This window comes from Pyrus communis, chromosome 9 (assembly GCF_041283825.1).
Source record: "Pyrus communis isolate YQ-2024b chromosome 9, ASM4128382v1, whole genome shotgun sequence".
NCBI lineage: Eukaryota > Viridiplantae > Streptophyta > Magnoliopsida > Rosales > Rosaceae > Pyrus > Pyrus communis.
The window spans coordinates 10,876,133-10,900,016 of record NC_142573.1 but is presented as its reverse complement, the minus strand read 5'-3'; the positions used below and the strand labels follow the sequence as shown (position 1 = coordinate 10,900,016).

At 36.0% G+C, this 23,884-nt stretch overlaps 3 protein-coding genes and 1 non-coding gene across 6 annotated transcripts; 2 read left to right on the top strand and 2 right to left on the bottom strand.

Moving 5' to 3' along the window:
• Positions 1 to 5,161: 5,161 nt before the first annotated feature.
• On the top strand, positions 5,162 to 14,350 carry LOC137739424 (homeobox-DDT domain protein RLT3). Of its 3 annotated transcripts, none has more exons than XM_088700109.1 (17): positions 5,162 to 5,568; positions 6,006 to 6,368; positions 6,762 to 6,811; positions 6,911 to 7,282; positions 7,402 to 7,464; positions 7,544 to 7,754; positions 7,869 to 7,969; positions 8,978 to 9,064; positions 9,149 to 9,280; positions 9,739 to 9,879; positions 10,410 to 10,532; positions 10,654 to 11,112; positions 11,560 to 11,973; positions 12,076 to 12,687; positions 13,283 to 13,387; positions 13,475 to 13,694; positions 13,799 to 14,350. In XM_088700109.1, exons 1-17 carry the CDS (start codon positions 5,493 to 5,495, stop codon positions 13,819 to 13,821), a joined length of 3,552 nt encoding a protein of 1,183 aa, XP_088556235.1. In that variant the 5' UTR covers positions 5,162 to 5,492; the 3' UTR covers positions 13,822 to 14,350. The 3 variants fall into 3 exon arrangements, with proteins under 3 accessions (XP_088556235.1, XP_088556236.1, XP_088556234.1); XM_088700110.1 differs by having other exon boundaries at positions 6,753 to 6,811; positions 13,875 to 14,350; XM_088700108.1 differs by having other exon boundaries at positions 6,753 to 6,811.
• A 1,916-nt stretch (positions 14,351 to 16,266) lies between these two features.
• Positions 16,267 to 16,368, top strand: LOC137741201 (U6 spliceosomal RNA). The gene has a single exon (XR_011069231.2). It is a non-coding gene; the product is annotated as a U6 spliceosomal RNA (small nuclear RNA).
• A 627-nt stretch (positions 16,369 to 16,995) lies between these two features.
• Positions 16,996 to 17,316, bottom strand: LOC137740541 (auxin-responsive protein SAUR72-like). Its single transcript, XM_068480386.1, has one exon. It carries the CDS (start codon positions 17,314 to 17,316, stop codon positions 16,996 to 16,998), a length of 321 nt encoding a protein of 106 aa, XP_068336487.1.
• A 3,921-nt stretch (positions 17,317 to 21,237) lies between these two features.
• Positions 21,238 to 21,546, bottom strand: LOC137740540 (auxin-responsive protein SAUR40-like). Its single transcript, XM_068480385.2, has one exon. It carries the CDS (start codon positions 21,544 to 21,546, stop codon positions 21,238 to 21,240), a length of 309 nt encoding a protein of 102 aa, XP_068336486.1.
• Positions 21,547 to 23,884: the final 2,338 nt, after the last annotated feature.

The following is a 23,884-nucleotide window of genomic DNA, read 5'->3' as shown; positions in this document are numbered from 1 at the left end:
AGGCCCTCCACTTGGGTAAATCCTTTATGTAAACAAGGATGAGCTTCAAGGGTAATGAATCTCAAAATCCTTGAGCTTCAAGGGTAATGAATCTCAAAATCCTTCATTCTCTTTATTGTAGTTAAAGAGTTTTGTGGTTCACCATTCACTAGGCTTTGAAAGTAATAGGTTTTAGAATTGTTTTTGAATGCATGCCTACTTTAAAGTGTTATTAGTTTGCTTATGTGTTCAAATGTTCTCACATGTTCTTAGCTAGGATTTATCCTTCACAAACACCATTAGCCTAATTCACGAACACACTTAAACGGGTGGGAAGATGTTCGCCAAAGGGTCTCTAATGTTAAGTCATATAATTAGTGGAGAGAAAAATATAATTTGAAGAGTTATGAGTAGTAAGTGGCGATTACCGTTTTCCTTTGATTGACTTGGCTATTTATAGGGAAGAAGCCATAGCAAACAACTAGGAGTGGAGGCTACGAAGTATACTAGGCACTCTTTGATGATGCATGCTTGTCTCTACGGTATTGCCATCTAGTATTCTTAAAGGTCCATGATGATAAGAGCACATGTAGGGAAGACACCTAATGGGAAACTCCAGAAAGTCGGTGCTTTGCCACCATTGGACCGAGTATGGCCTGATGGCATGACGTAGAATACGCGGCCCCGATAACCCATATAAATGTCCTGAGCGGCCCAAATAGCCCATAATCCATGGTGTGTTAGTGGTACAAAAACCTAAATTACCTTAGTGCAGACTACGTCATATTGTCTTAGGATAATTTTATGGTCTACTCATGACGTCAAGTGTAAAACCATCATGTTGAACATATAATCCATGTGTTTTTCTCCTATTGGATGTGGTTAATTTATGCCTCCACACATAGAGTGTTCTCTTACTGGTTTTGTTGGTGATTTTGCGCGCAGAGTCTCCCATGAGGTGGATTATGAAGTGATTAAATTTCTAGTTGCTAGGATTGAAGTTCTTTTGGCTTTGGAGTGCTGTATGTGTTCTCATGTTTGTCACACCCAAAGATATGCCGATAAGGTGGCTATTAGATTGGCCAATTTGACATTATTTTTTAGTCATTTTTGTTTAAAGATCCTTGGGATTTAAATCAGGATGTCCCATTTGAAGTTTTTTTTTAAATTTTTTTTTTTTTAAATTTAAAATGCTAATAAACCACCATTAGGGGTGGGCACTTGAAATCGAAAACCGAAACCGAAACATGAACCAAATCGAACCACACCGAACGGTTTGATTTTGAAACCAAACCGCATTGTAGGAAACGGTTTGGTTTTGGTTTTGGTTTTGGCTTTTGAAAACCGCACCGAAACCGAAATCCCACCTTAAATTAGATGTCATGTTTTAATTAGTTGTTTGTTAGAGTCCATACATTTAGTATGTACATGTCATAATAATGATTATTTTTTCCAAATTATATCCCTCATCAAGCTTGGCAGCTCAATGTTTCTTTACAGGAAAAGATGAAAATTTTATTACCAGTAAAAGTACCTCAGAACCCTAATTTACAAGTGGAGAATGACATCCTATATAATAGACTAATAAAAAATGCAAATGAAAACTAAAGAAGAAACAATGAGCATCAAATAAGAGTAGTCACAATAGGAAAGATACAAGGACCGAATCTCTAGTCAAGTAATAAGCCGAAACACTCCATTTGGGTACTTTTTCCTGCTCACACAGTCTATCATCTGCGCAATTAGCTAGCTAGAGTAAAGAAAAGAATTCACATGTGGGTTGGTTAATTAATGTATTGTATGAAAATGAAATCATGGTATGTGTAGCTAAGTATAAATTTTTAAATTGTACGTATTTTCTCCAAAAATCAAACCAAAACTGTTTGAAACCACATTGAACCTAACCAAACGGTTTGGTTTCATTTCGGTTTTGCTTTCAAAACCGCACTGAACTGCACCGCAAATAGTTGCGGTTTCACTCAAAATCGCACCGAACCAAACCGTGGCCACCTCTAACCACCATCGTTTGCCAAAAAAAAAAAAAATCATATTGTTTTGTATAAGCATATAAATAAACACCCGTTTTACATCCGAGTTGTGTTCAAGTTCCATCGTATCGTTTTGCATTTTTAGAATTAACAATCGTCTTTTGTCATAGTAAAAGATTTTTAACTAAACCAATTTGAACTTTTAAGCCAAAAAAAAGAAGAAAAAGATTTCAAATGGGGTCCTCGAATTGGAATGGAAATGTAAAACATATCGTAGACAGGAAGAGCTCAACCAGGTGAGTTAGATTAAGCTTTTTAAATGAAAATTTTTTTTTATTACTATTTAATGTTAAATAAAATAAAATTGCAAACAAGAAGCAGTAATGTGTAACGTCAGCACCAATGCCGGGAAGGGAACGCTAGCACGGGTGTTAGATTTTCTCAAAGACTCAAAACTAATATCGATGGCGATAGTTGTTTAAAATTAAACAAATATTTGTATTTTCAATGTTTTAAATGAAAATGGTTTCTTTTGGTATGCCCTTGAAATTTGATTTCAGTCTCCTTTTTTTTCTTTTCTTTTTTCTTCTGCAACTCATATTGTTCTAATTAACTTCCTAAATTCGATTTTCATTCCACATTATCTGAGTTAAGCTAATTTTGTAAAATGGGAGTTGATTTTTCTCATACATCAAGAAAGTGGCCTATTTCATGGAGTTGACAAATTCAACTAACGTGGGATAAAAATTAAGTTTTGAAGAGAATTACGTGGAACGAATACTTAAGTGAAAAACGAGACTAAAATCAAGGCATGTATAGCAAAAAAAAAAAAAAAAAATGAAAATTACAGTTGAATGTTGAGTGTGAAAAGAATATAAGTGTGCAGAATTCCTTGGATAAAAACCTACATATTACCACATGAAAACTGAGGGGGTGGACTTTTTGCGCTTGTGATCTTCAAACAATAATATTTTCGTTTTCAACGGTATGGTATTTTAAACTACCGTAATTTATAATATTTTATTTTTATATTTTAAACTACTTTAATTTATAAAGAGGACGATTCAACTTAAAAGCAAACTGAACCTTTGATAACTTCGAACTTATTTGGAAATACTTTTAAAATGACTAAAATCGCTTTTGTTGAAAATATTTTTGGAAAAGCACTCAAAGTGCTTTTTGAAAGAAAAACATAATTGATGCTTCTAGTAAAAAACATTTCAAGTGGTTTTGGAACAAAAAAAACATTTTTCTGAAAGGATTTTCGGTCATTTTAGAAAACACTTTCAAACGAGCACATGACTGCAGCGTGGAGAGGAACACTACGCATCTTTGAAGTTTTTTTATGTACGGTGCTGAACCATTTTTATTTTTTTTAAAAGATGGTGTGAGAGTTAATCTTGTCCAAGTTTTGATAATCAATTCACATTATCCTATGATCAGTGCGCACTACTCACAATTTTACGTGCAAGACTCCACATTTGATGACCTGCATTTGCCCTAAATATTTAATGAAAGAATATTTTTTATTTTTGAAAAATTAAAAAAATATGTTAGGAGACAAAACCTTTCTATATAGATAAAGTAAATCACCAGGCTGGACTTTGGAGGCATTAATGAAAAAAAAAATCTAGTGCATAGTGGAATTAAAGTAAGTCAATAATATATATAAATAAAAAAAAAATCTAGTGCCTAGTGGAATATATAAAAAGAATGCATATGTCAAACTTAATTATATAAGCAAATGAATGTGATCCCACTATTAAACAAAAGCCACTTCCAATTGATTATTACATGGATGTTAATGTGAACTAACCCTTGTTCTTGAATTAATAAAAAAAATTAGATATCAACCTTCCATTGATTAGGGTTTTGGTTCTTTATATTATATAATGTGTGTGTGTGTATACACACACATATATACATATACACCCACTACACACGCACACACATATATACATATACACCCACCAAAACATGACTTGGAAATGTTCAATGGGTTGCAAATGGAGCCATTTGGAAATTGCAACTTGGCAAAGGTTTAGAGGTAGAAATTTTTATGGGTATTCGAAATGTATAATAAGGATGGATGATAAGGTTCATACGTTTTACTTTCAAGGTATATTAAATAAAATAAAACAAATCTACGTGTTATAATTTTTAACTAAGATGTCAGTGTCGCATGACCGTGTTTCATATACAAAACCTAATAGTTCTTTGGGACTATTGTGTTGTTCTACATAATATTTGGTCACCATTATTTAGTGCCTTCGCATGTGTAACCTAATTTGTCTCAAGTGAAAGACCATCTTGAGGTTTTTTGTGGCACTTTTTTTAACAAACGATATTATTTACACTAAGGGGGTGGACTTAGCCTCATAATGGGCTAGCAATAATGTGATTCAAATTCGCCTTTGGCAAGAATTGAACCTAAGACCTCTTGCTTACAAGTGAAGAGGAATACGACTAGAGCATAGTACTAAGTGACAACTTTTTGTGGCACTTGAATAACACAAATTGACAACTTCTCATATGTTGGATATATGAGAATAAGAAATTTGGTTTCAAATCCATCATGAGACTTGAACCTAAGATCTTTTAATTACAAGCGAAGAAAAATATTGTTGACTTTGTATTTTGGGTAGGATTTCTAATTGATATGTAATCATGTGTACTCTCATCTAATCACATGTAATTAGTTATCTTTCTATTCACATTAGAGTTGTACACTTACAAATACCTCTTATTGGAAAGAATATAATCATGATTCAAGTATTCTCTTCTTGGCACTAGAACCAGGTTAAGGAAAGTAAATAAAAAAATTTACTAAATTATGTGCGGAGAACTCAGCACCAGAAAACGTCGCGCCACTAATTGTGCAGCGCACTTTCGAATCAGCAAGCCATGCAGCTAGACAATAGTACTAAATAACATTTATATTATTTGGTTCAATTGTAGTTCTTAGGGTGAAGTGAACCAAGCTAGACCCAAAGTCCAATTCTTCAATAGCCCAAAACAAGACACACTTATACAAAATGGGCTTCAAGTCCATATATATGGGTTGGGCAGATTGGGCTACAACAGCTACAAGAAACAAAGTTGAAGTTGGGCCATTGACTCAAAAACTAACTATTTTTATTTAAAAAAAAAGATGATGATAGAAATATTTAAGTTGATTAATTAATTAATTCTTTGCTTAAGAAATTTGATGAAGATATTTATTTTGGTAAAACCCAAAACCCTACTTGGTGGTTAGTTAGCCCGTTTCATTATCTGCTGCTTCTCCCCTCCTCTTTTCTGGCACAAATTACAGACAAAGCATGCAGATTCCAGAGCTCACTCTCCCAACTCCATTTCTCTCCAACTCCGGCACCGCCGCTCTCGCTCCCACATCGCCGGCGGTAGTTCCTCTCTGCTAGCTTGTACAACTCCCAAACATTTTCTGCTTTTGGTTTTTGCACTTCAGCTGCTTCTGGAAATGGTGGCGAAATTTCTGTGATTTTCTGCGATTTCGAGAAGCTGGAGATGAAGGGAAAGATGATGGAGAAGACAAAGAAAAAAACGCGATTGCAGGTTGAAGCCCTCGAGAGCTTCTACTCCGGTACCCTCTCTCTCTCTCTCTCTCTCTCTCTCTCTCTCTCCCCCCCCTCTCCTTCTCTCTCTCTCTCTCCCCCCTCTCCTTCTCTCTCTCTCTCTCTCTCTCTCTCTCTCTCTCTCGCTTTGGCTATTATTGCTCTGTATCTCAAGTGGGTTCAAAATTGAGTTACCCAATTGACTGTTTAATTGAAATTAGCATTTTAGAATTGTGTTTATTGATGTGGAGTTTCAAATTTGGAACATACAATTGCCAATCTTTTGGTTTGTGGATTTTCAAAACCGATCAGGAAGTAGTTGCGCAGTGCAATTATTGAAGCAATTTAGGATTGTTGATGTGCCATAGATTCTGCGGAATGATAGCGCACTGTTAGTGTTCCCCGCAAGAGAATTAAACCCGATACTTGTAGTTTTTTGTTTATTTATATTTTAATTTTTATACAGAGGAAAAGTATCCGTCACGAACGGCAATGGAATGCCATGCTGCTGCTTTCGGATTGACTTACAAGCAGGTTCGAGGTTGGTTTGTCGAGAAGAGGAGGAGAGAGAAGCGAGGAAATAGAACCAGTGAGTTGGGAGCTGGTGATACAAGGATAGTTAAACACGGCCGCTCAAAAACCAAAGCTTCTTCCTCGTCGAGGTACATAAAAACAAGTTTGTTTAACAAGAAGGAAAGAATGAAATGGAATCATGTTCAGCAATTGTTAACTCCAGACTACATTCTCAAGAAGGTGTTCCGTAAGGATGGTCCTCCGCTTGGTGTGGAATTTGACCTTCTTCCCTCTGGGGCACTTTGCCATTCTCCAGGTATGAACTGAGAAATCATTGGCAAAATGAATAATTTCTGTTTCACATTTTATTCTATCTGAGATGTGTTCTACTTTCCATTTCTTTAAAAAGTAAACCATGCATCTGTTACAAAATTTTTGTTTTTAGTGTTTTCGATAATTGATGAGAACATTCTTTGACATATGATTGTTTAGTAATTTGTAATGTCATTCAGAATAAGACTGTTTTGGTAGTTTGCTTGTGTTATTTTTCACCGAGTAATTCTTATTGGTGTTGCGGTAGCCGTTTGAATTTTTTTCTCCTCTCTGTTCCTTGTGATGTTATTTTCCTAATTGTAGAGTTTTTCTCTTACTGTGATACATACTTTAAGAAGGTTTTGCTCACATTATAATTTCCATTTAGATTCCCCAGATTTTCCTTCTTCTTGCAAAGAGAACAACAGAGATACTAAAAGGAGAAAGGTAATTGTTTTGCTGCCATTATTTTTCATAATTTCTTGTTTCTATTTAAGTCACCATAACCATTCCCACTTATATTCTTACCCCTTTAACTTTTATTAGGTTACTGAGCATGCTGTAATTAATCATCAGGATTGCAACAAGAGTGCTCCAGTGAAAAAACATGGTGTTGGGAAAGGTTTTATGATGAATAATCAGGATTGCAACAAGAGTGCTCCAGTACAAAAACATGGTGTTGGGAAAGGTTTGATAACAAATCATCAGGATTGCAACAAGAGTGCTCCAGTACAAAAACATGGTGTTGGGAAAGGTTTGATGACGGTCTGGCAGGCAACCAATCCTAATGCTGGAGATTTTCCTATTGAAATGGGTTTGGCCAATGGTGAAGTTGCTGGTGTATCACTAATTCAAACTTCTGTATCGCGAAAACCAGTAACTCGGAACAGAAGATTGCAACCAAAAAAATGTGTTCGTGTAAGTCATGTAGTCTGTTGCTTGTAGATATTTGAGGAAGTATTTTGAAATGATCATCTTAGAGATCGAACTTAGTGGTTACTTATAGAAAGTTTTCTGACAGTTTGTTGCCTTTTCAGAAACAGGGAAGGGTACAACATAAGTTACAAGAAAAGAGGAAGCGTTTAGCCAAAAGAAGAGAGGCAAGTAAAAAGTTGTTATTGCAAATCTGTGGTTCAAGTTAGCAGCTTTGATAACAGCCATTTTTCCTTTGGATTCCAGATGGAAGCTAACAATGAGAATCAGAAGTTTCCAGGCAATGAAAAATGTGAACTTGCTTTGGAAGGAACAGGTTCCCAAGAACACTCGGATAAGATTGCAATGCTTGTGGATGATGAAGAGCTGGAGCAAAGAGAATTACAAGCAAGACCAAATTCACTGGGGTGCTCGTATCATTTTACTAATGGAGGTCATGCATGTTCACTTTGCACAGGTTGGTTTGAAGGAAAAATTGAACAAATTTTCCACTCTAAAATGGAATGCTGTATAATACATGTGTGCATGTATAGTATTTTGAGCTGCAAATAAGAAGTTTCTGTAATTTCAGATTTGCTGGCCAAGTTTCCTCCAAATTCTGTGAAGATGAAGCTGCCATTTGATATGCAACCTTGGGATTCTTCTCCAGAGATTGTCAAGAAACTGTTCAAGGTACATAAATGGCAAACTGCTTGCAACTTGATCCTGTTGAGTCCTTTCACAAACACAGGTTACGTTGTATGTGAAAGATGTCATACATTTCATCTGTTGGAATTTATAGCATGTTGTCACACTTTAGTTTCTTTTTTATTCAGAATGATGTTTCAGGGGTCTGTTTTCTACAATTTCTAAACAACACTTAAATCATTTTGTGAAAGGATTTTCCTCTTATTCTATCATGCTTGTAGAGAATTAGGTTTAGTTTAAATGGTTTAGATGTAAATGAGCGAGCCATATTTAACATCTCTTTCATGCATTTGACTTTTAGATACTGGTTATGGTGCTAGTGAACAAAACTTCTTGCGAACACGTCTTTGTGAAGGGCTGGGGTGGGGAGAAAGGAGAGAATTTTCTGACTTGTCAGTATTTACCTCCCCTATATTCTTTGGAGTGAAGTTGTGATAGCACGTAACCATTTCTTAGTTTTTGGGATTCTTGGTCTTTTGGCTTGAGATAAATACTAATAAATATGGTCTTAAAGCATTCTTTCTCTTTCGTCCCATCTTTATAGGTTGCCAAGATCTAAGAATGTTATTAGAGAGTGTTGCCCTTCATTCAGTTCACAACACAATATTACTAAGCTGCCATTGTTATGTGTTGGAGCGAGTGGTTGATTTGTCTTTCAACTTATGTCTTCAGACATCCTGCTTGGATGACTCCTATTCTTTTCTTAACCTCTATTTGCAGGTCTTGTCACTTTGAAATAAGATGTCTTAAAGGTGTATGGTTAATTAGCTTTTTTTTTCTCAAGTGATCAGCATGACTAGTAAATTTGTGTTAAATTATGGAGATATGCTAATTTATTTTTCTTTTTGGAGTGTGTTAAAGCTCTACTCTAGTTCGTTGCTGTTGTTTTTTGTTGGGTTTATTAGTAGATGAGTCTAGGGGCCATGAATTCAGTTTGGTAGATTTTGATGAATTATTTACTAATATATATTCTGGATTGACTTTCTTGGGCAGGTTTTCCATTTCCTTTACACTTTTGCCGTTATGGTGGATATAAGCTCCTTCACTATTGACGAGCTTGCTCAAGCATTTCATGACAAGGTTATATCTGATCTTTGATCTAACATCAGATTTATATTGTGTCTTCCACTTGCTCAACTTCTTTCTTTTGTCCATGCCTTTCAGGATTCCATGCTACTCGGAAAAATTCATGTGGCCCTTCTGAAGCTTTTTCTAACTAATGTTGAAGCGGAGCTTTTCTGTGGATCCATACCTCATTTGAACAAATCATGCAATTTTCTTGCATTTATCCACTCAGTGAGTTACAAAAAATTGGTCCAAATTCCAGATGTATCATTTGATTTACGTTAATGTCATGTGCATTTTATTTGGGTACGTACATGCCACCGCATGCCAACAATGTGAAATTTGTCATGGTAGTTGTTATATGATAGGGCAGGACCTCATGATACTGGTTTTCTTGTACTTTTTCTGTTATGAATGTTTAAGCATAGATGGACTACCGTCCTTGATTGTAATTTACTTGCCTTTTCAGTAGACATTTATTCGTCCTATTAAAAAATAAAATTTCTGGACAAAACCATAATCAACTATTAATATTCCAGCCACATGCACTTTTAGAAGATCCACCTGCTCTTTGTGGTATATCAGATATAATTTTTGTCAAGCTCTTTAGATCTCTTAAACTAATTGTTATTTCCAATTTAATGGAATTCAAGTACTCAACAACTCATATTTATCAAATGATTTGGCAGGTTGAAAACCAAGAATCCACTCTGGAATTCTGGAAGAGATCTCTAAACCCTTTAACATGGACAGAAATACTGCGTCAAGTACTAATTGCGGCTGGTTTTGGTTCAAAGCAAGGTGCAATGCGAAGGGACGCCCTTAGCAAGGTTTTTGAAATTATTTAACTACCATAGTTGACTTAACTAATATGTATTTATTATCAGTACATATGTTCTACAAGATAGGTGCTATGGATGCGACAATGTGTTTATTACTAAAATCCTTGAGGGTTCAAAACCATAGTGGCAATAGTCATTTAATATCTGTCATTACCAAGAAAATTTCCTTTTACCTTGACCCAGAGTCCTAGTTAGAGAGTCAATTGTCACACTGAAGGGCCAAATTTAGAATTTCAGGTTTTACATATAACAATGGAAAAGGAAATAGTTTCTTATAGTGTGCTTCTTAATAACATTCATTGAGCATATTTTTTATTTGCCTCCTCTTGTCTCCGCATTTGTTATTATGTTTACAAATGCCATGGAGGTTTTATTTTCTTCCATGTGTTGGTTTTATGTTATACTGTTAATAAGTTTTATCTTTTGTCCCATAATCTATCTATACATGTGAAATTTGGATTTTGAAATTTATTCTTCTGTTATCTAAGGATTTTGAAATTTAATCTTCTGTTATCTAGGAAATGGGCCTTATGGTGACATATGGTTTACGTCCTGGTACTTTGAAGGGCGAATTGTTTAGAGTTCTGCTAGAGCAAGGAATTCATGGGTTGAAAGTTTCTGAGTTGGCAAAGTCATTACAGGTAAGTTTGTTAAACATGTTGTTATCTTAACCTCTCTCATGTTTTAATCTTTAAGTTGATAACAAGCAAGCACATCATGCCACTTGAATTAGTTGATGGACTTTGTTTTTTTTTTTTGAAGATTTCTGAATTGAACCTCTCCAGCGGAATAGAGGAACTAGAGTCTTTGATTTGTTCAACTCTTTCAAGTGATATTACATTATTTGAGAAAATTTCATCATCCACATATCGTGTCCGTATTAATTCTTCCAAAAAGGAGATTGAGGAATCCCAATCAGATACTGAAGACTCTGGAGCAGTTGATGATGAGCTTGGTGACAGTGGTACATGCAGCAGTGATGATGATTCTGGGTGGAATTCAAGAAATTCCAGAATTAGGAAACTGACTTATACGAGCAATGGTAGAAGTAAAGATAATGTGCTGACAGTACACACTGAAATTGATGAGAGTCATCCAGGCGAAGTATGGTTGTTAGGACTGATGGAAGGCGAATATTCAGATTTAAGCATTGAAGAAAAGTTGAACGCACTTGTGGCTCTAATTGATCTTCTTCATGCAGGATCCAGTTTCAGGATTGAGGTAATGTACAGAATCTTGGAATTGATATTGAAGTATTTTCTTTGTTTTCATTTCTTTCCCCCCTGCAATGAAGTTACCCTATTAAATGAAACTTGTGCTGGCCTTCGTAAGATTATATTATCTGATGGTGCAAACTACCGTAGATTTACAATTGTTGGACAATAAATATTATTTGAATATTGAAAGAAATGTTGACGGGTCATTAGTGCTAGCTTCTTAAGCTTATCCCAAAAAAGAAAAGGAAAAAAAAAAGAAAAAAAGAAATTTCTAGCTTCATGTTGTCTTTTGCTTTTGTTATGTACCATGTGTTTCCCCACTCTGTTCTTAAACGTGCTTCAATTGTAACTATAGTTTTTCAGGGCATTTTAGTAATTTTCCACAGATGAATCTTGTCCTCATTTTTCTTCTAATCGAGTATTCTAACTATAGTGTGCTTATTCTTTATAGGATCCTACAAATGCTGTTGCTGAATGCACTCTTAGCAGCCTTCATTGTGGTTCAGGAGCAAAAATTAAGAGGTTATCTGCTAAACAACATAGTGATCCAAGGTCAACCTGGGTCCATGCAGGACATATGGGTGGTGCAAAAGAAGATAGTACATTAAAGTTTCACCCGCTAGATTCTTCAGCAACAATCTCAAAGTTTTCTGATGAGAGATTCTCTACAAAAGGAAAAAATGGGAAAGAAAAAGATGTGCAGTTTGACGTACACCCAATGCAATCTGTGTTTTTGGGTTCTGATCGTAGATACAACAGATACTGGCTTTTCTTGGGCCCTTGTAATGCATATGACCCAGGCCATAGAAGGGTTTACTTTGAATCTTCAGAAGATGGTCACTGGGAAGTTATTGATACTGAAGAGGTACTCTCCTTAACTTTTGTTATACGGTCAATGTGATTATAGTACATGTTGGTTGACCTTGTATAAGTTCTAATGTTTACTTCTTGGTTAAACCGAATGCAGGCTTTGTATGCCTTATTGTCAGTTTTGGATGACAGGGGTAAACGAGAGGCCCTTCTTATCGAATCTGTGGAGAAACGGATAGCGTTTCTTTGCCAGGCAATGTCAAGTAGAATGGTAACTAGTGATAGAATTGACAACTTAGCACAGTCTGATCAATCTAAGCCGGATAATGTTAGAGAAGACACTTATTCACCAGTATCTGAAGTAGACAACTTATCTGGAACTGTGAATGGTTCTCCACCTTCATCTGGAGCTGTGGTTCTTGAAGTTACAAAAAAGGGAGAAGAACAGAAACAGAAATGGAAACGGATCCAAGCATTTGATTCATGGTTATGGAATTTCTTTTACCTAGAACTTAATGCTGTTAAACTTGGTAAACGATCCTATTTTGATACACTTCATAGATGTGAAAGTTGTCATGATTTGTACTGGAAAGATGAGAAGCACTGCAGGATTTGCCATACAACATTTGAACTTCATTTTGATCTGGAAGAAAGGTATGCCATACATGTAGCCACTTGTAAGGAGAAAGAAGCAAGTGATACTTTTCCTAAGCATAAGGTCCTCTCATCACAGATTCAATCACTAAAAGCTGCAATGCATGCAATTGAGGTAATCTGTCATTTGGATTTTAGCTTTGCATTTTCTGATATATGGTTGTTGTAGTCGAGAAATGAAAATGTCCTTGAGTTAAGAAGATTTGAAGCTAATTCCTAGACAGGAGGAAAATAAGACTTCATTTGATGGTCAAGCGAGGAATATGGCTTGGATAATTAGAATGTGACTTTTCAGATTTTTTGTGCAATCTAATCCAATAGCTTTTCTTTGAAAAGAAAAGACAAAATCTGATTACTTCTTCGCTAAAGTGCAATAAGATTTTATGTGAAGGGATGGCAGGGAAACAAGTCCAAAATAGTAATTTAGCATGTGTTACTGAGAAGCAACTGAGGAAGATGTATACCGCTCTAATGGAGCGGAATGATCAAATAGTATCTTCCTGCCCACTCTGGTTTGTTTGGGCCTCTGGTAGCTAACCCACAAATAATAATGGGGTTATTCTTTGGTGGGTTTTGGCCCTGAAATATTGATTGTCTGATGCTTACAACATGTTTTGTGGATTGTATATTGAAGACATTTATAGACGCCCCAAATCTTTTATAGTATTTTCTATGCTTTGCTGATCTTCACCTCCCTCTGCGTCGTGCAGTCAGTCATGCCTGAAGATGCTTTGTTGGGTGCTTGGAAAAAATCTGCTCATAAGCTATGGGTGAAACGGCTTAGACGTACCTCAACTTTGGCTGAGCTTTTACAGGTTTCGTATCCTTCACTTTTCAACATTATATATCTTTGTCTATTATTTAGTCCGAACCATGAGCTTCTTTATTGTTTGTACGTGCAGGTTCTTGCGGATTTTGTTGGCGCCATCAATGAGGACCGCCTGTATGAAGGCAATATTGTGCATGGTTCTTATAATTTTACTGAAGAACTCATTGCATCATTTGCATGTATTCCCCACACAACATCTTCAGTTGCACTTTGGTTGGTGAAACTGGATGCCTTAATTTCTCCGTACTTGGAAAGAGCCCATTCTGAGAAAAGGAACGAAATTAGTATCCGAGGTAACTTATGAATATATAGCAGATTGGTGCTTGACTCGTTAATGACTTCTTAATTGTTTATAAATTGAAATTTCCGTCCTCTAAGAAGCTTATTTGTACTCCAGGGAAGCAAGCTTCGAAGCAATAGCCCTACCTTTTTTAAGGAGATAATGCGAATTCAATCCCGCATTTTTTTGACAGATTGAGGAGCGTTTATGCATCCATTGTACTTGCCCTAAGACAGCCACTGCCAGACCAGTGAAATCGTTGCAGGCTTTGAAATCGTGGTACTTTGGACGAAACTAGGCTTTTAAATCTTCTCTTTTGTTGCCATACACGGCTATATCGAGTGATTAGATGTACAGCATTACAGAAAGTTGCACGTTGAATCCATACGAGTTTTTACATCATGGTAGTCTGCTCCAGAGCAAACCTTCATCCTGCTCGCTCTTCCGAAGAATGTTGCAGCCGTCTTTGTGCGTGCTTGTTCTAGTTAATGAAAAGAGGAATAAAATGTGACCAATGTACATTGCTGTAAAGGAAACAAAATACTTGTTACTTTATGGTAGAAGTTTAGAAGAGTTGAAAGTCAGCTTAGTGATATTCTTTTGTATGCGGATCAATGGATACTTTAGTTGAATAGTATCCTCAGCAATTGCCAAAAGCTTGTTGGTCTACTGAAACTTGTGTAGATTAGACTCGTAAATAGCTAGTCCAACTGTTGAATTTGGATCATACTCAGATCATCGGATCTAACACGTCTATCGTGTTCAATACGAATCAGAATCGGTATACTTCTATTGGATTTACTTGAGTTGAGTAAAAATAAAATAAAATGTGAAGAAAGAGATCAATGGTTACTGTAGTTGAATGGTATCCTTATCATTTTTGCATACTATTTGTAGAAGGGTAATGTCAGGGAGAAGTATCCAGGAGTGCACCTTGTTTGCTTAGTTGTGATCAACGTATTTTTACCGTATAATGTAATCATAATTGTTGATTGTTTTTTATTATAATAAAATATATTTCAGCAAAAAGTCAATAAAATCGTACATTGTTTAGCTATTCACTTCGTAGAATGAACTGTTTAATTATTTGATGCATATGATAAATGACTAAATTTTCTCAAACTCGAGTGATCCTTTATAGATGATGATTAATTGATAAATATTAACACCAACTATCCTAATTATGACAATTATACAACGAAAATACGTTCATCACAATTGAGTGGACAAAAAAATATATCCACAAAGTGAATGCAAGTATTGTCCATCATAAAAACCCGTCACACATAAGAAAGAACAATGAGTTTATTAATAAAATAATTGTTTTTTATTTACTACATCATAATAACAATAGGCTAGGTCAAGAGCTATATAATAAATATATAAGTTGATATCCTCTCTTTGTTGTAATAAGCTCCATATCCTCCATAATCAAATGAAACTTTGTTTTCAGTAATTAATTAGTTCATTAGACAATTACATGTTTACCTGTTCTACAGTAGAAAATCATGTTCGAACAAATCGTTGTTACAATAATTTTCATGCACACGTTTCGACCATCTCATGAATGTATTCCAACAAGTAAAATACGTTGCTAAGTTCTTACGCTCGATACAGTTTAGTACTATAGTAGAATAATTGTCCACGCTGTGCTGTGGGTTTTCAAACTATAATTGGCAACAACCATAAATAATATCCATAGAAAAATTAACTCAAAAGACTACAGCAACACAATTGCATTTAAGTAATACCTACAAAACTACAAATTAACACATTCATCTCCAAACAAATGAAAAACTAAGAGATAGGTGAATCCATGCAATAAAATAAGTAGTTCAATTTGCATTGACATTCTAATAAGTTGACATCAAGAGCCAATATACAATCAGAATGGCGTATCTGGAAGTTTATGTTAACAAAAGTTACGATGACAAAATATAGTGTCTTTGCATCAGAAACAGAAGCACCATGTAGTTCACATATATTTTGTTTGTGCATGAAACATAAAAAATACATGTCCTGCAAGGCTTGTTGTCATTCCAACAATTGCAAACAATATTAAAACAGGTTCTTAGGGTCTGTGCATCAGGTAACTTTAAAAGTGGAATGCCAAAAAATTACATATCTTTAACCCTTTGCAGTAGTCCATGATGAAGTCTTTCCAAAGCTCATTTCTTTTGTAAATGAACATCAAGGAAACCAGAAACAAAAATTCAATAATTGTCCAAGTTAGCATATATTACTGTAAATAGTATCTTATCAAACAATTTAGGAAGAGTACATAAATGAATCACTTAACGTGGATTCATTAGGATATATTGGAAGATGTTATGCAAGGTTTATATTGCGAGGTTTATAACTTAAGAAGCTAATATGTCTGAAGGGTCGACAAAAGGTGAGCATTACGAAAAAAAACATTTGTGATAAGCAGGCATCGTTTGTAAAATGTTGAATTCATGCCACCGACGATACACGGGCTAAAAAGGAAGTCAAAGAGAAAGCTAAAGCAGTATTGTTGTAAATTAAGGAAGCGAAATAGTTAATGACCATGGCGAAACAGGTCAACAATCTATAAATAGTGGCTTGTCCCTTCCGGGACATCCTATAAAACTGGAATGATACGGAGAAGATTAGCATGGTCTTTCAGCAAATATGACACGCATAATTGAGAAATATAAACAATGACTTGTACCTTAAGAGACATGGCACTTGGCGAAATGCCCAAGCCCCAGAGAAACTAATCTATGGGTAGACCTGTAAACAAGTTGAGTCGAACTGAATATAGATATGCTTAAATTTGGCTTGTTCAGTTAATTTATTTCTTTTCAAACTGGTTTGGTTTGCTTGTTATATGAATCTTTAGATAAGGCTATAACACAAGTGAATCGGAAATCAAAATCAATCCGGTTTGGCCACAGTTTTATACAATTAGAAGCTAGGTAATGTACATCAAAATGCAAAGTCATATGGAAGTGGACCCTGTTATTGTATGTGCAACCCACTTATATTAGAGAGTCTGTCAACAATGAGACCAGTTTTGTGTCTGTAAATAGCATTACTTTCTAAAAAAATCACAAAATAAAATACAAAACAGTCGTCACAATGAAAAAGGTTGCGCATAATTTTCATTTCACAAGGCCAGAAGAACAATGCAAATGGACATCAGCATATTAAATCCCTTAACTAAGACATTAGTTAGCAGTGAAAATACATAACAAATAAAACCAATTTTTTAAATAATTACATCAAGCAATGTATTGGAAAACGCACGACTAATTCTCACCAAAAAAAAAAAAAAAAAAAAAACAAGAAGACTAATTAAACGGTTCAACCTTGTAAATCTTGGGTTTAGAACTTTTGATCATCCAATACTCTTCAAAATCGCTGGCCTCATATGGAATCCTCAAAACCCCATCATTAGAAAACCCATATTCCTCCGCTGACTTATACAACAGCTCCAAGAACTTTGCATGGCGAAGCAACGTCGTATGAACCATGAAACGCTTTGTATTACCATCCACACCAACACAAACAGGTACATAACCTTTTGGTGTCATTGAAAGTGAGCTTTTCAGTCTTTTCAGTCCTTGAGCTCCGATCAACTGGCTCAACAACTTGCTGCTTCTCACCCCCATTAGCAAATAGCAAAGTACTCTTTTCATCTATCTTTTCGGGTTACTTGCTACTTCAATTTTCTTTTCTTGGCTTGTGATTAGTACTTCAATTAATTTCAGATATATAATGGTACACTCCTTAGCAGTACAAATTTAAGGCCGTGCATACTCTGCGTCCTTGCTACAATATCGTAACAAGCTAGTATATTTAAGTCTGATTAACGATAATAATTTCGTCATTAACTTGATGATTGCGACATGCATGTATTTAAATAACTTGGTAAATGTCGAGGCACATCTCCTCGATGGCGTTGACTGCAGCCTGTGATTAGGTTATAACAATTAATTCAACTTTGGTGACCCTCAATCTGGAAATTTCCAAAGCTAGTTAGGCTAATAATTTTCCAACGTGTCACATCATGTATGTGACTAAAACTAACTATAAGGGTACATTAAACAAATGAGTTCACGAATGCTAAGTTGAACCTTATTTGTACCGAGTGAAAATTGCTTTGGTACAAACAACAAAGCTTAAGGTTTTTTTATTAGGTTTGGTATGACTCATCACCAATATAAACGATCTTTTCTTTATTTACTTTTTACTAAGTGCATAAGTTTATCATAAAAGTTCGGTGATATTAGTAGTAACCTTTCACATATAAATTATATAATATGTATTATTTTGTTGTATTTCTAATGTGCGACTCTATCTCTAACTTGACCATTCACGAGTGACCCCACACAATGTCACTCAAGAAACTAATTCTCATATGAAAAACTAGTTAAGGTAACAAATCATTTCGACAGTCTGGCCATTATTCATTCACTAGAGTCAATGCATCTATATGAAGGCCCAAACTTTCATTCAGTGCTCTTAAGTTGGAGCTATCGTATGTTTTCAAAAACTTAACTTACGAAACAAAATTTGAGCTCAGTAAATTGATCCCCACTTTGATACTATGATAAAGTTTAAAGGTCCAGTATGGTTCACCATTAACATTATCAATATTATTCCCAACTTAATTATCCATTAAAAGGTGTGAAATTTTTTCTGGTGATATTAATTAGTAGCTAACAGTGAGGCAGTCGAAAGAGTCAAGCGTGGGTACGGTGGAGGTGGGGGATGTGGGTGGGCCGAGGGTGGGTGGACAGGGTGTAGGAGGCTGGGTACGGTGGTGGTGGGTGTGGGGAGGGTGGGGGAACGGGGTGGTGAGACGAGGGTGGGTGGACGTGGGTGAGACGAGGGTGAATGGAATTGTAATTGAAATATTCATTTTCTTTTTACCATTCTAAGATATATGTCCATAATGTGTCCTTAGATAGAACCGCATCTTTTGTAAAGATCTTTAGATGATAATTGTAAAAAATAAACGATTCGATTTTGATATTTAGATAGTGAATATATATTGGTTAATTAATTATACATAAGTAGACATGGAAATGCACTCATAAAGACTGAACGCAAGTACTGTCCCTCTTAAAACCTAGTCACACAAAAAGAAACGACAACATATTTATTAGTGAAAGACGAGTAATGTTATTCATACCATGTTTTTATACCATATTTCTATACCATCTTAGGTGGCATAATCTGATGTGGACAACCATATTATTTGAAAAATTTGTAAAACCCAAGGAAATGAATAAGAAAGACTCATCGTATAACACAATCATCATTTAATTAACTAGTTTTTCTTAATTATTAGTTTATTAAATAATAAACTAAATTTAAAATTTTGATTAATTCAAATGATGTGGTTGTCTACATCAAATGCCACCTAAGGTGGTATGAAAATGTGGTAAAAAAACATGGTATAAATAGCATTACTCGTTGTTTGGGCCCAAAATATTGGTGTGGGCCGAGTTAGGAGTTGTTCTCGGCCCGTCAATATCTTTCTAGAACCATCGCAAATTCTAGTTGTTATAGGCCGCTTGGTTAAGATTGGCCGAGTCCTAGCAATAGGCGGATTGATGGGGTAAGTCGAATCCTAGTATAATAAGGAGTCTCAATGGAATGAGGATGCTGAGATTCGAGAGGTGAACATGGCCGGATAAAGAGGTTGGTTTGAAGTCCTAATGGAGGTAGGATTGGCCGAGACCTGGTTAGATTAGGTTAAAGAATCCTAATCTGAGTGTAGTTTTGGTTCGGCCATGATGAGATTGGCTGCTATATATAAGAAGGGGGTGCATCATTCTAAACCCCCTCCAATTCAACACACAAACTGCCTTGCGCAAACTCTCGCTCTACGCGAAACCTCTCGACAACCTTGAGATTTTTATTTTCTTTTTCCGCCAACACATCTTCAGTTTGGATAAACAGCATTGTGAAGGCAACCGGTGACATCTTCAGTTTGGATAAAGCACTGTTGCCGTAGAATCAGCCGATCGCGGAGCACCTTCAGTTTGGATAAATAGCACTGCGTCGAGGCCGATTAGTTATCTATCCAATTCTCGGTCGAGAAGGATTTTTGAATTCTTATTGGTAGAGCTCATCTCATTAGCCTTCTCGGTGAAGTGAGGTGTTACAAGTTACTACATTTGGCACATTGAAAGCTAAATTTGATATTGAACTTCGCAGAACTAGCAGCCTTGTCTTCCGGCTCTAAAACCCGAAGGCCGAGATGTGTTCCTTCCTCGGCCGCAGTCGCAAGATCAAGAAGTCCATGGCATGCCCAACGCCACATCAACATATTTTACTCCCCGACCGAACTCGGCCGACGAGTTAGCACGCCCCGCAAACAACCAAAGGACGTAATTAGCTTATTAATTACTCGGCCTGCGCGCCATGTATGCTTGGTAGTTTTTAGGATCAACCCTCATGAAAGAATTGTTCTTATTTAATACATCATGTTTGCAATAGGGTAGATCAAGAGCTATATGGTGAACATATAAGTTGATATTCTCTCGAATTTGTTGCAATAAGCTCCATTGCACCTTGTGGCCCTTAACCTTTCCACCTTTGAAGGCTTGTTTTAATTTACGACCTGATCGCACCTTTCCTCCTTCTCGCAACCTCTTCTATATGGGTTGGATGGTGGAGGCATGCAACGTGAAAACCTACAGCGAAACGGCTGGTCGTACCTCAGCGGTGGATATTTCAGAAATTTGACTTTCGCGATTCGAAGCAAAGTGAGCACACCAAGAGAGCAACAATGCAGACTGTCAATGTCTTGGACATGGACATCAAATTGATTGCAAATGGATCTACTTTGTCTCTACCGACTAATTAGGTATATAATAAGGACTACGGGAAATCAGATAGCTCCAAATATTGGAAGAGGTGATGATCATACGATTGAGAAATCCCTATTTAATGTGATGGTCATTGCCACATTTTGGCGATGTAACAGATTGAACTAGAAATATTGTTATAGCTGATTTTGACCTAAATGTGACACTACGGTTTTGTAACCTTGAGCACTTGTGGTAAGCATAGGTGTCTTCATCATGCCACTGATTCTTTGGTAACTGAAACAAAAATAGTTCTCCCTATCTTCAAGCATAAACATGATATATATGAAGGAAGTTGGGGTTCTACCATAATAAAAATCAATTAGCAATATGGAAAATAGTCCGACCTCTTACAATCCTTTACAAGGTTTCTCATTCACCGATATATGACTCTTTTACATTCACATCTCACAATATAATTAGCATCGATCATTCCTCAAACTGCAAAAGGCATTTGCATATAAGTGCACGCTAATCCATAGAAAACATGACTTACCAATTGTCTATCAAACTTCTTAATAACACGATGATACATCAAACAATGCACATGATTTTCATTTGAAAAACCAGAAGATTACGCTGCAAATTGACACCAGCATATTAAATCCCCTAGCTAAGGCGTATGTTAGCAATGAAAGTACATAACTAATAAATAAAAGCATATTTTCTCAATGATTACATCAAACTATATACTGAAAAATCCATGATTAATTAAACGGCTTCAACCTTGTAAATCTTGGACCTTCTTATCATCCAGTGCTCCTCAAAATCCTTGGCTTCATATGGAATCCTCAAAACCCCGTCATTGCACAAACCATATTCCTCCGCTGACTTATGCAACAGCTCCAAGAAATCCGCATGGTGAAGCAACGTGGTATGAACCATGAAACGCTTCGTATCACCATCTACACCAACACAAACAGGCACATAACCTTTTGGTGTCATTGAAGGGCTTCTCAGTCTTTTCACTCCTTGAGCTTCAATCAACTGGCTTAACAACTTGCTGTTTCTAATCCCCATTAACAAATAACTAAGTACTCTCTTCATATCTTGAGTTCCGGACAAGTACTTCAATTTACTTTTTTGGTTATGATTAGTACATCAATTAATTTCAGATATATTATGCATTACACTCTCTAACAGTACAAATTTAAGGTCGTGTTCTGCGTCCTTGCTGCATTATCTCGTTGGTTTTAAGTTGATGATTGTGACGTGCATCTTGATTGTATTTAATATATTGGTCAAAGTTGAGTTCATTGTCTTATATGCGGAGGCAAAACATGCCGTGATCGTACAAAGTTGAACAATATAGTTTTAATAGTTATATTTCTCCAGCGACGTATTATTATTTTACTCTGTAATTGCCACATATATTTATAATCTACCAGATTAGAATATCTTATGTCTGTCATTTGGGTTTACCTGCAATCCTATATAACTCATTAAGGTCTCGTTTGACAGTTAGGATTGTACTAGCTATTTCAGTAGGATATGATAAACAGTTATCGGATAGTACTGATTAAATTAGTCAGACGTTTGGTGATGTATCAGATTAAAAAACTAACTATTTAAAAAAACAAAAAAAAAACCATAAAATAAAAAAATAATAGAGGAGGGCCAGTGGCTGCATCAGTGCTGTTCATTTCGTTGAAACTGTTCAGAATCTTCAACTTTCATATGAAATTTGTTTAGTATAATGTTATTTTTTGTCGGTGGTGATCTGGGGTGTGGGTGCTAGCTGGGGTTTAGGCTCCCCAATATGCAAAGATGCAAAACCCATGAAATTGTTTATATTAATGAAGCTTTTGATGAATTTGAGTTGTGACATTGGACCTTAATTTGTTGCAGCAACATTGTAGAAGAATAGATCTGAGTTTTTCTACTTTATTTTTTCCTACAAGTCATCGGTGCACCAGGATTGAAACTGTAAAAGTGTCGATGAGAGATATCGCTGAATATGTATTGACGACTGGGGAGCGACCGTGGAGAGAGAAGGAGGTAGCGAGCAAGAGAGAGAAGGGAAAAGATATTTGGGACGAAGAAAGAAGAAGATGAATTGATCCGCCATAAGAGTAGATGCACGAAGAAGAAAGAACCCCAGTGCGTTTCTAACCCCGACTAATTAGTACCAAGCTTTTGGAGTGTATTAACCAGCGGGTGTCAACCGTATTAAAAAAGGTTGACCGCACTATTAATCGGGTGACTATTTATCCGGTAAGGGCACCAAACAACCTACTTCGTATTATTAGTTCTATCCGATGCTTCAGACGGTGTGCCAAACCAAGCCTAAGATGAAGAGTTAATTCAACCTTGCAGACCCTCAACGTATAAATTCCGAAATTAGTGTAATTTTTTCATTGAATACGCTACTTTTGAGTAATGACATTGTGAATCCCACATTAAAGAATTAAGAGAACTTGCATCTGCTTATAATTATAGTAATTAAATAAAAGTGAGGTTCATGAGTTGTATTTTTGGAAATGGTAGGGAGATGAGAAGATGCAAAATTTTTATGTCTTCGTTCTGGGTCTGATCTATTTGCTAAATGCAAGAAGTTGTAACTTAAGGCATTTACCCTCTGTTTTCCACAAATAAAAGGAAGAACAAAGGATAAGGAATAAATTTAGAACTTTGACAAAAATAGAGAAAATATCTCTCCTCATTGTATCTTTCTTTATTTTTTGAGTCGGTGGCAATCCCTCTTGATCTCTTTCCTCTTTTTTCCTTCATGCTTCTTCTATCTTTTAACCATCTCCATCCCCCAATTATCTCGCTCTTTCATTTCGAAGATAATAGTCTTTGTGGTTGTGGATGTGGTTGCTCACTCGCTCTGTTAAGTGGAGGCTTTGTAGCAATTATGGCTTAGCACTCAAATCGGATTTTTAAGCAAATGATTGTTACTCAGAGCAGAGGTGCTAATTTGCTCTTCTTATGGTTGTGCACATGACAAAAGACTATGATGAAGAAACTCCAAATTTATTAGAGTTGACTGAGGCTGTTATGAACCGTCCCAAAATTTTTGTGTACATTACCCTTGTTAATGTAAAATGACCCAAATGCCCATAGAAGGATACAAGTTGACTTTTGTTGACCTTGTGTCTGTGGCATAGATGACATATTAATTACTATAGTTTCGTACTGTTCGTCCATACAAATACGTGGGCACAGACAGAATGAAATTTAGAGTTAAAACGAATATTCTGGGGAGCATTAATGGCGGGGGTATTTTAGTAATTTTACACTACGGATGTTTTGTTTGTCATGTTGGTCTTGTGCCACCAGGGACCCACGTCCCTTTTTCTTAATTCCTGGAGCTCTCTCTCTCGCACCGGGTGAGGACCCCGGCCCCTCTCAAAAA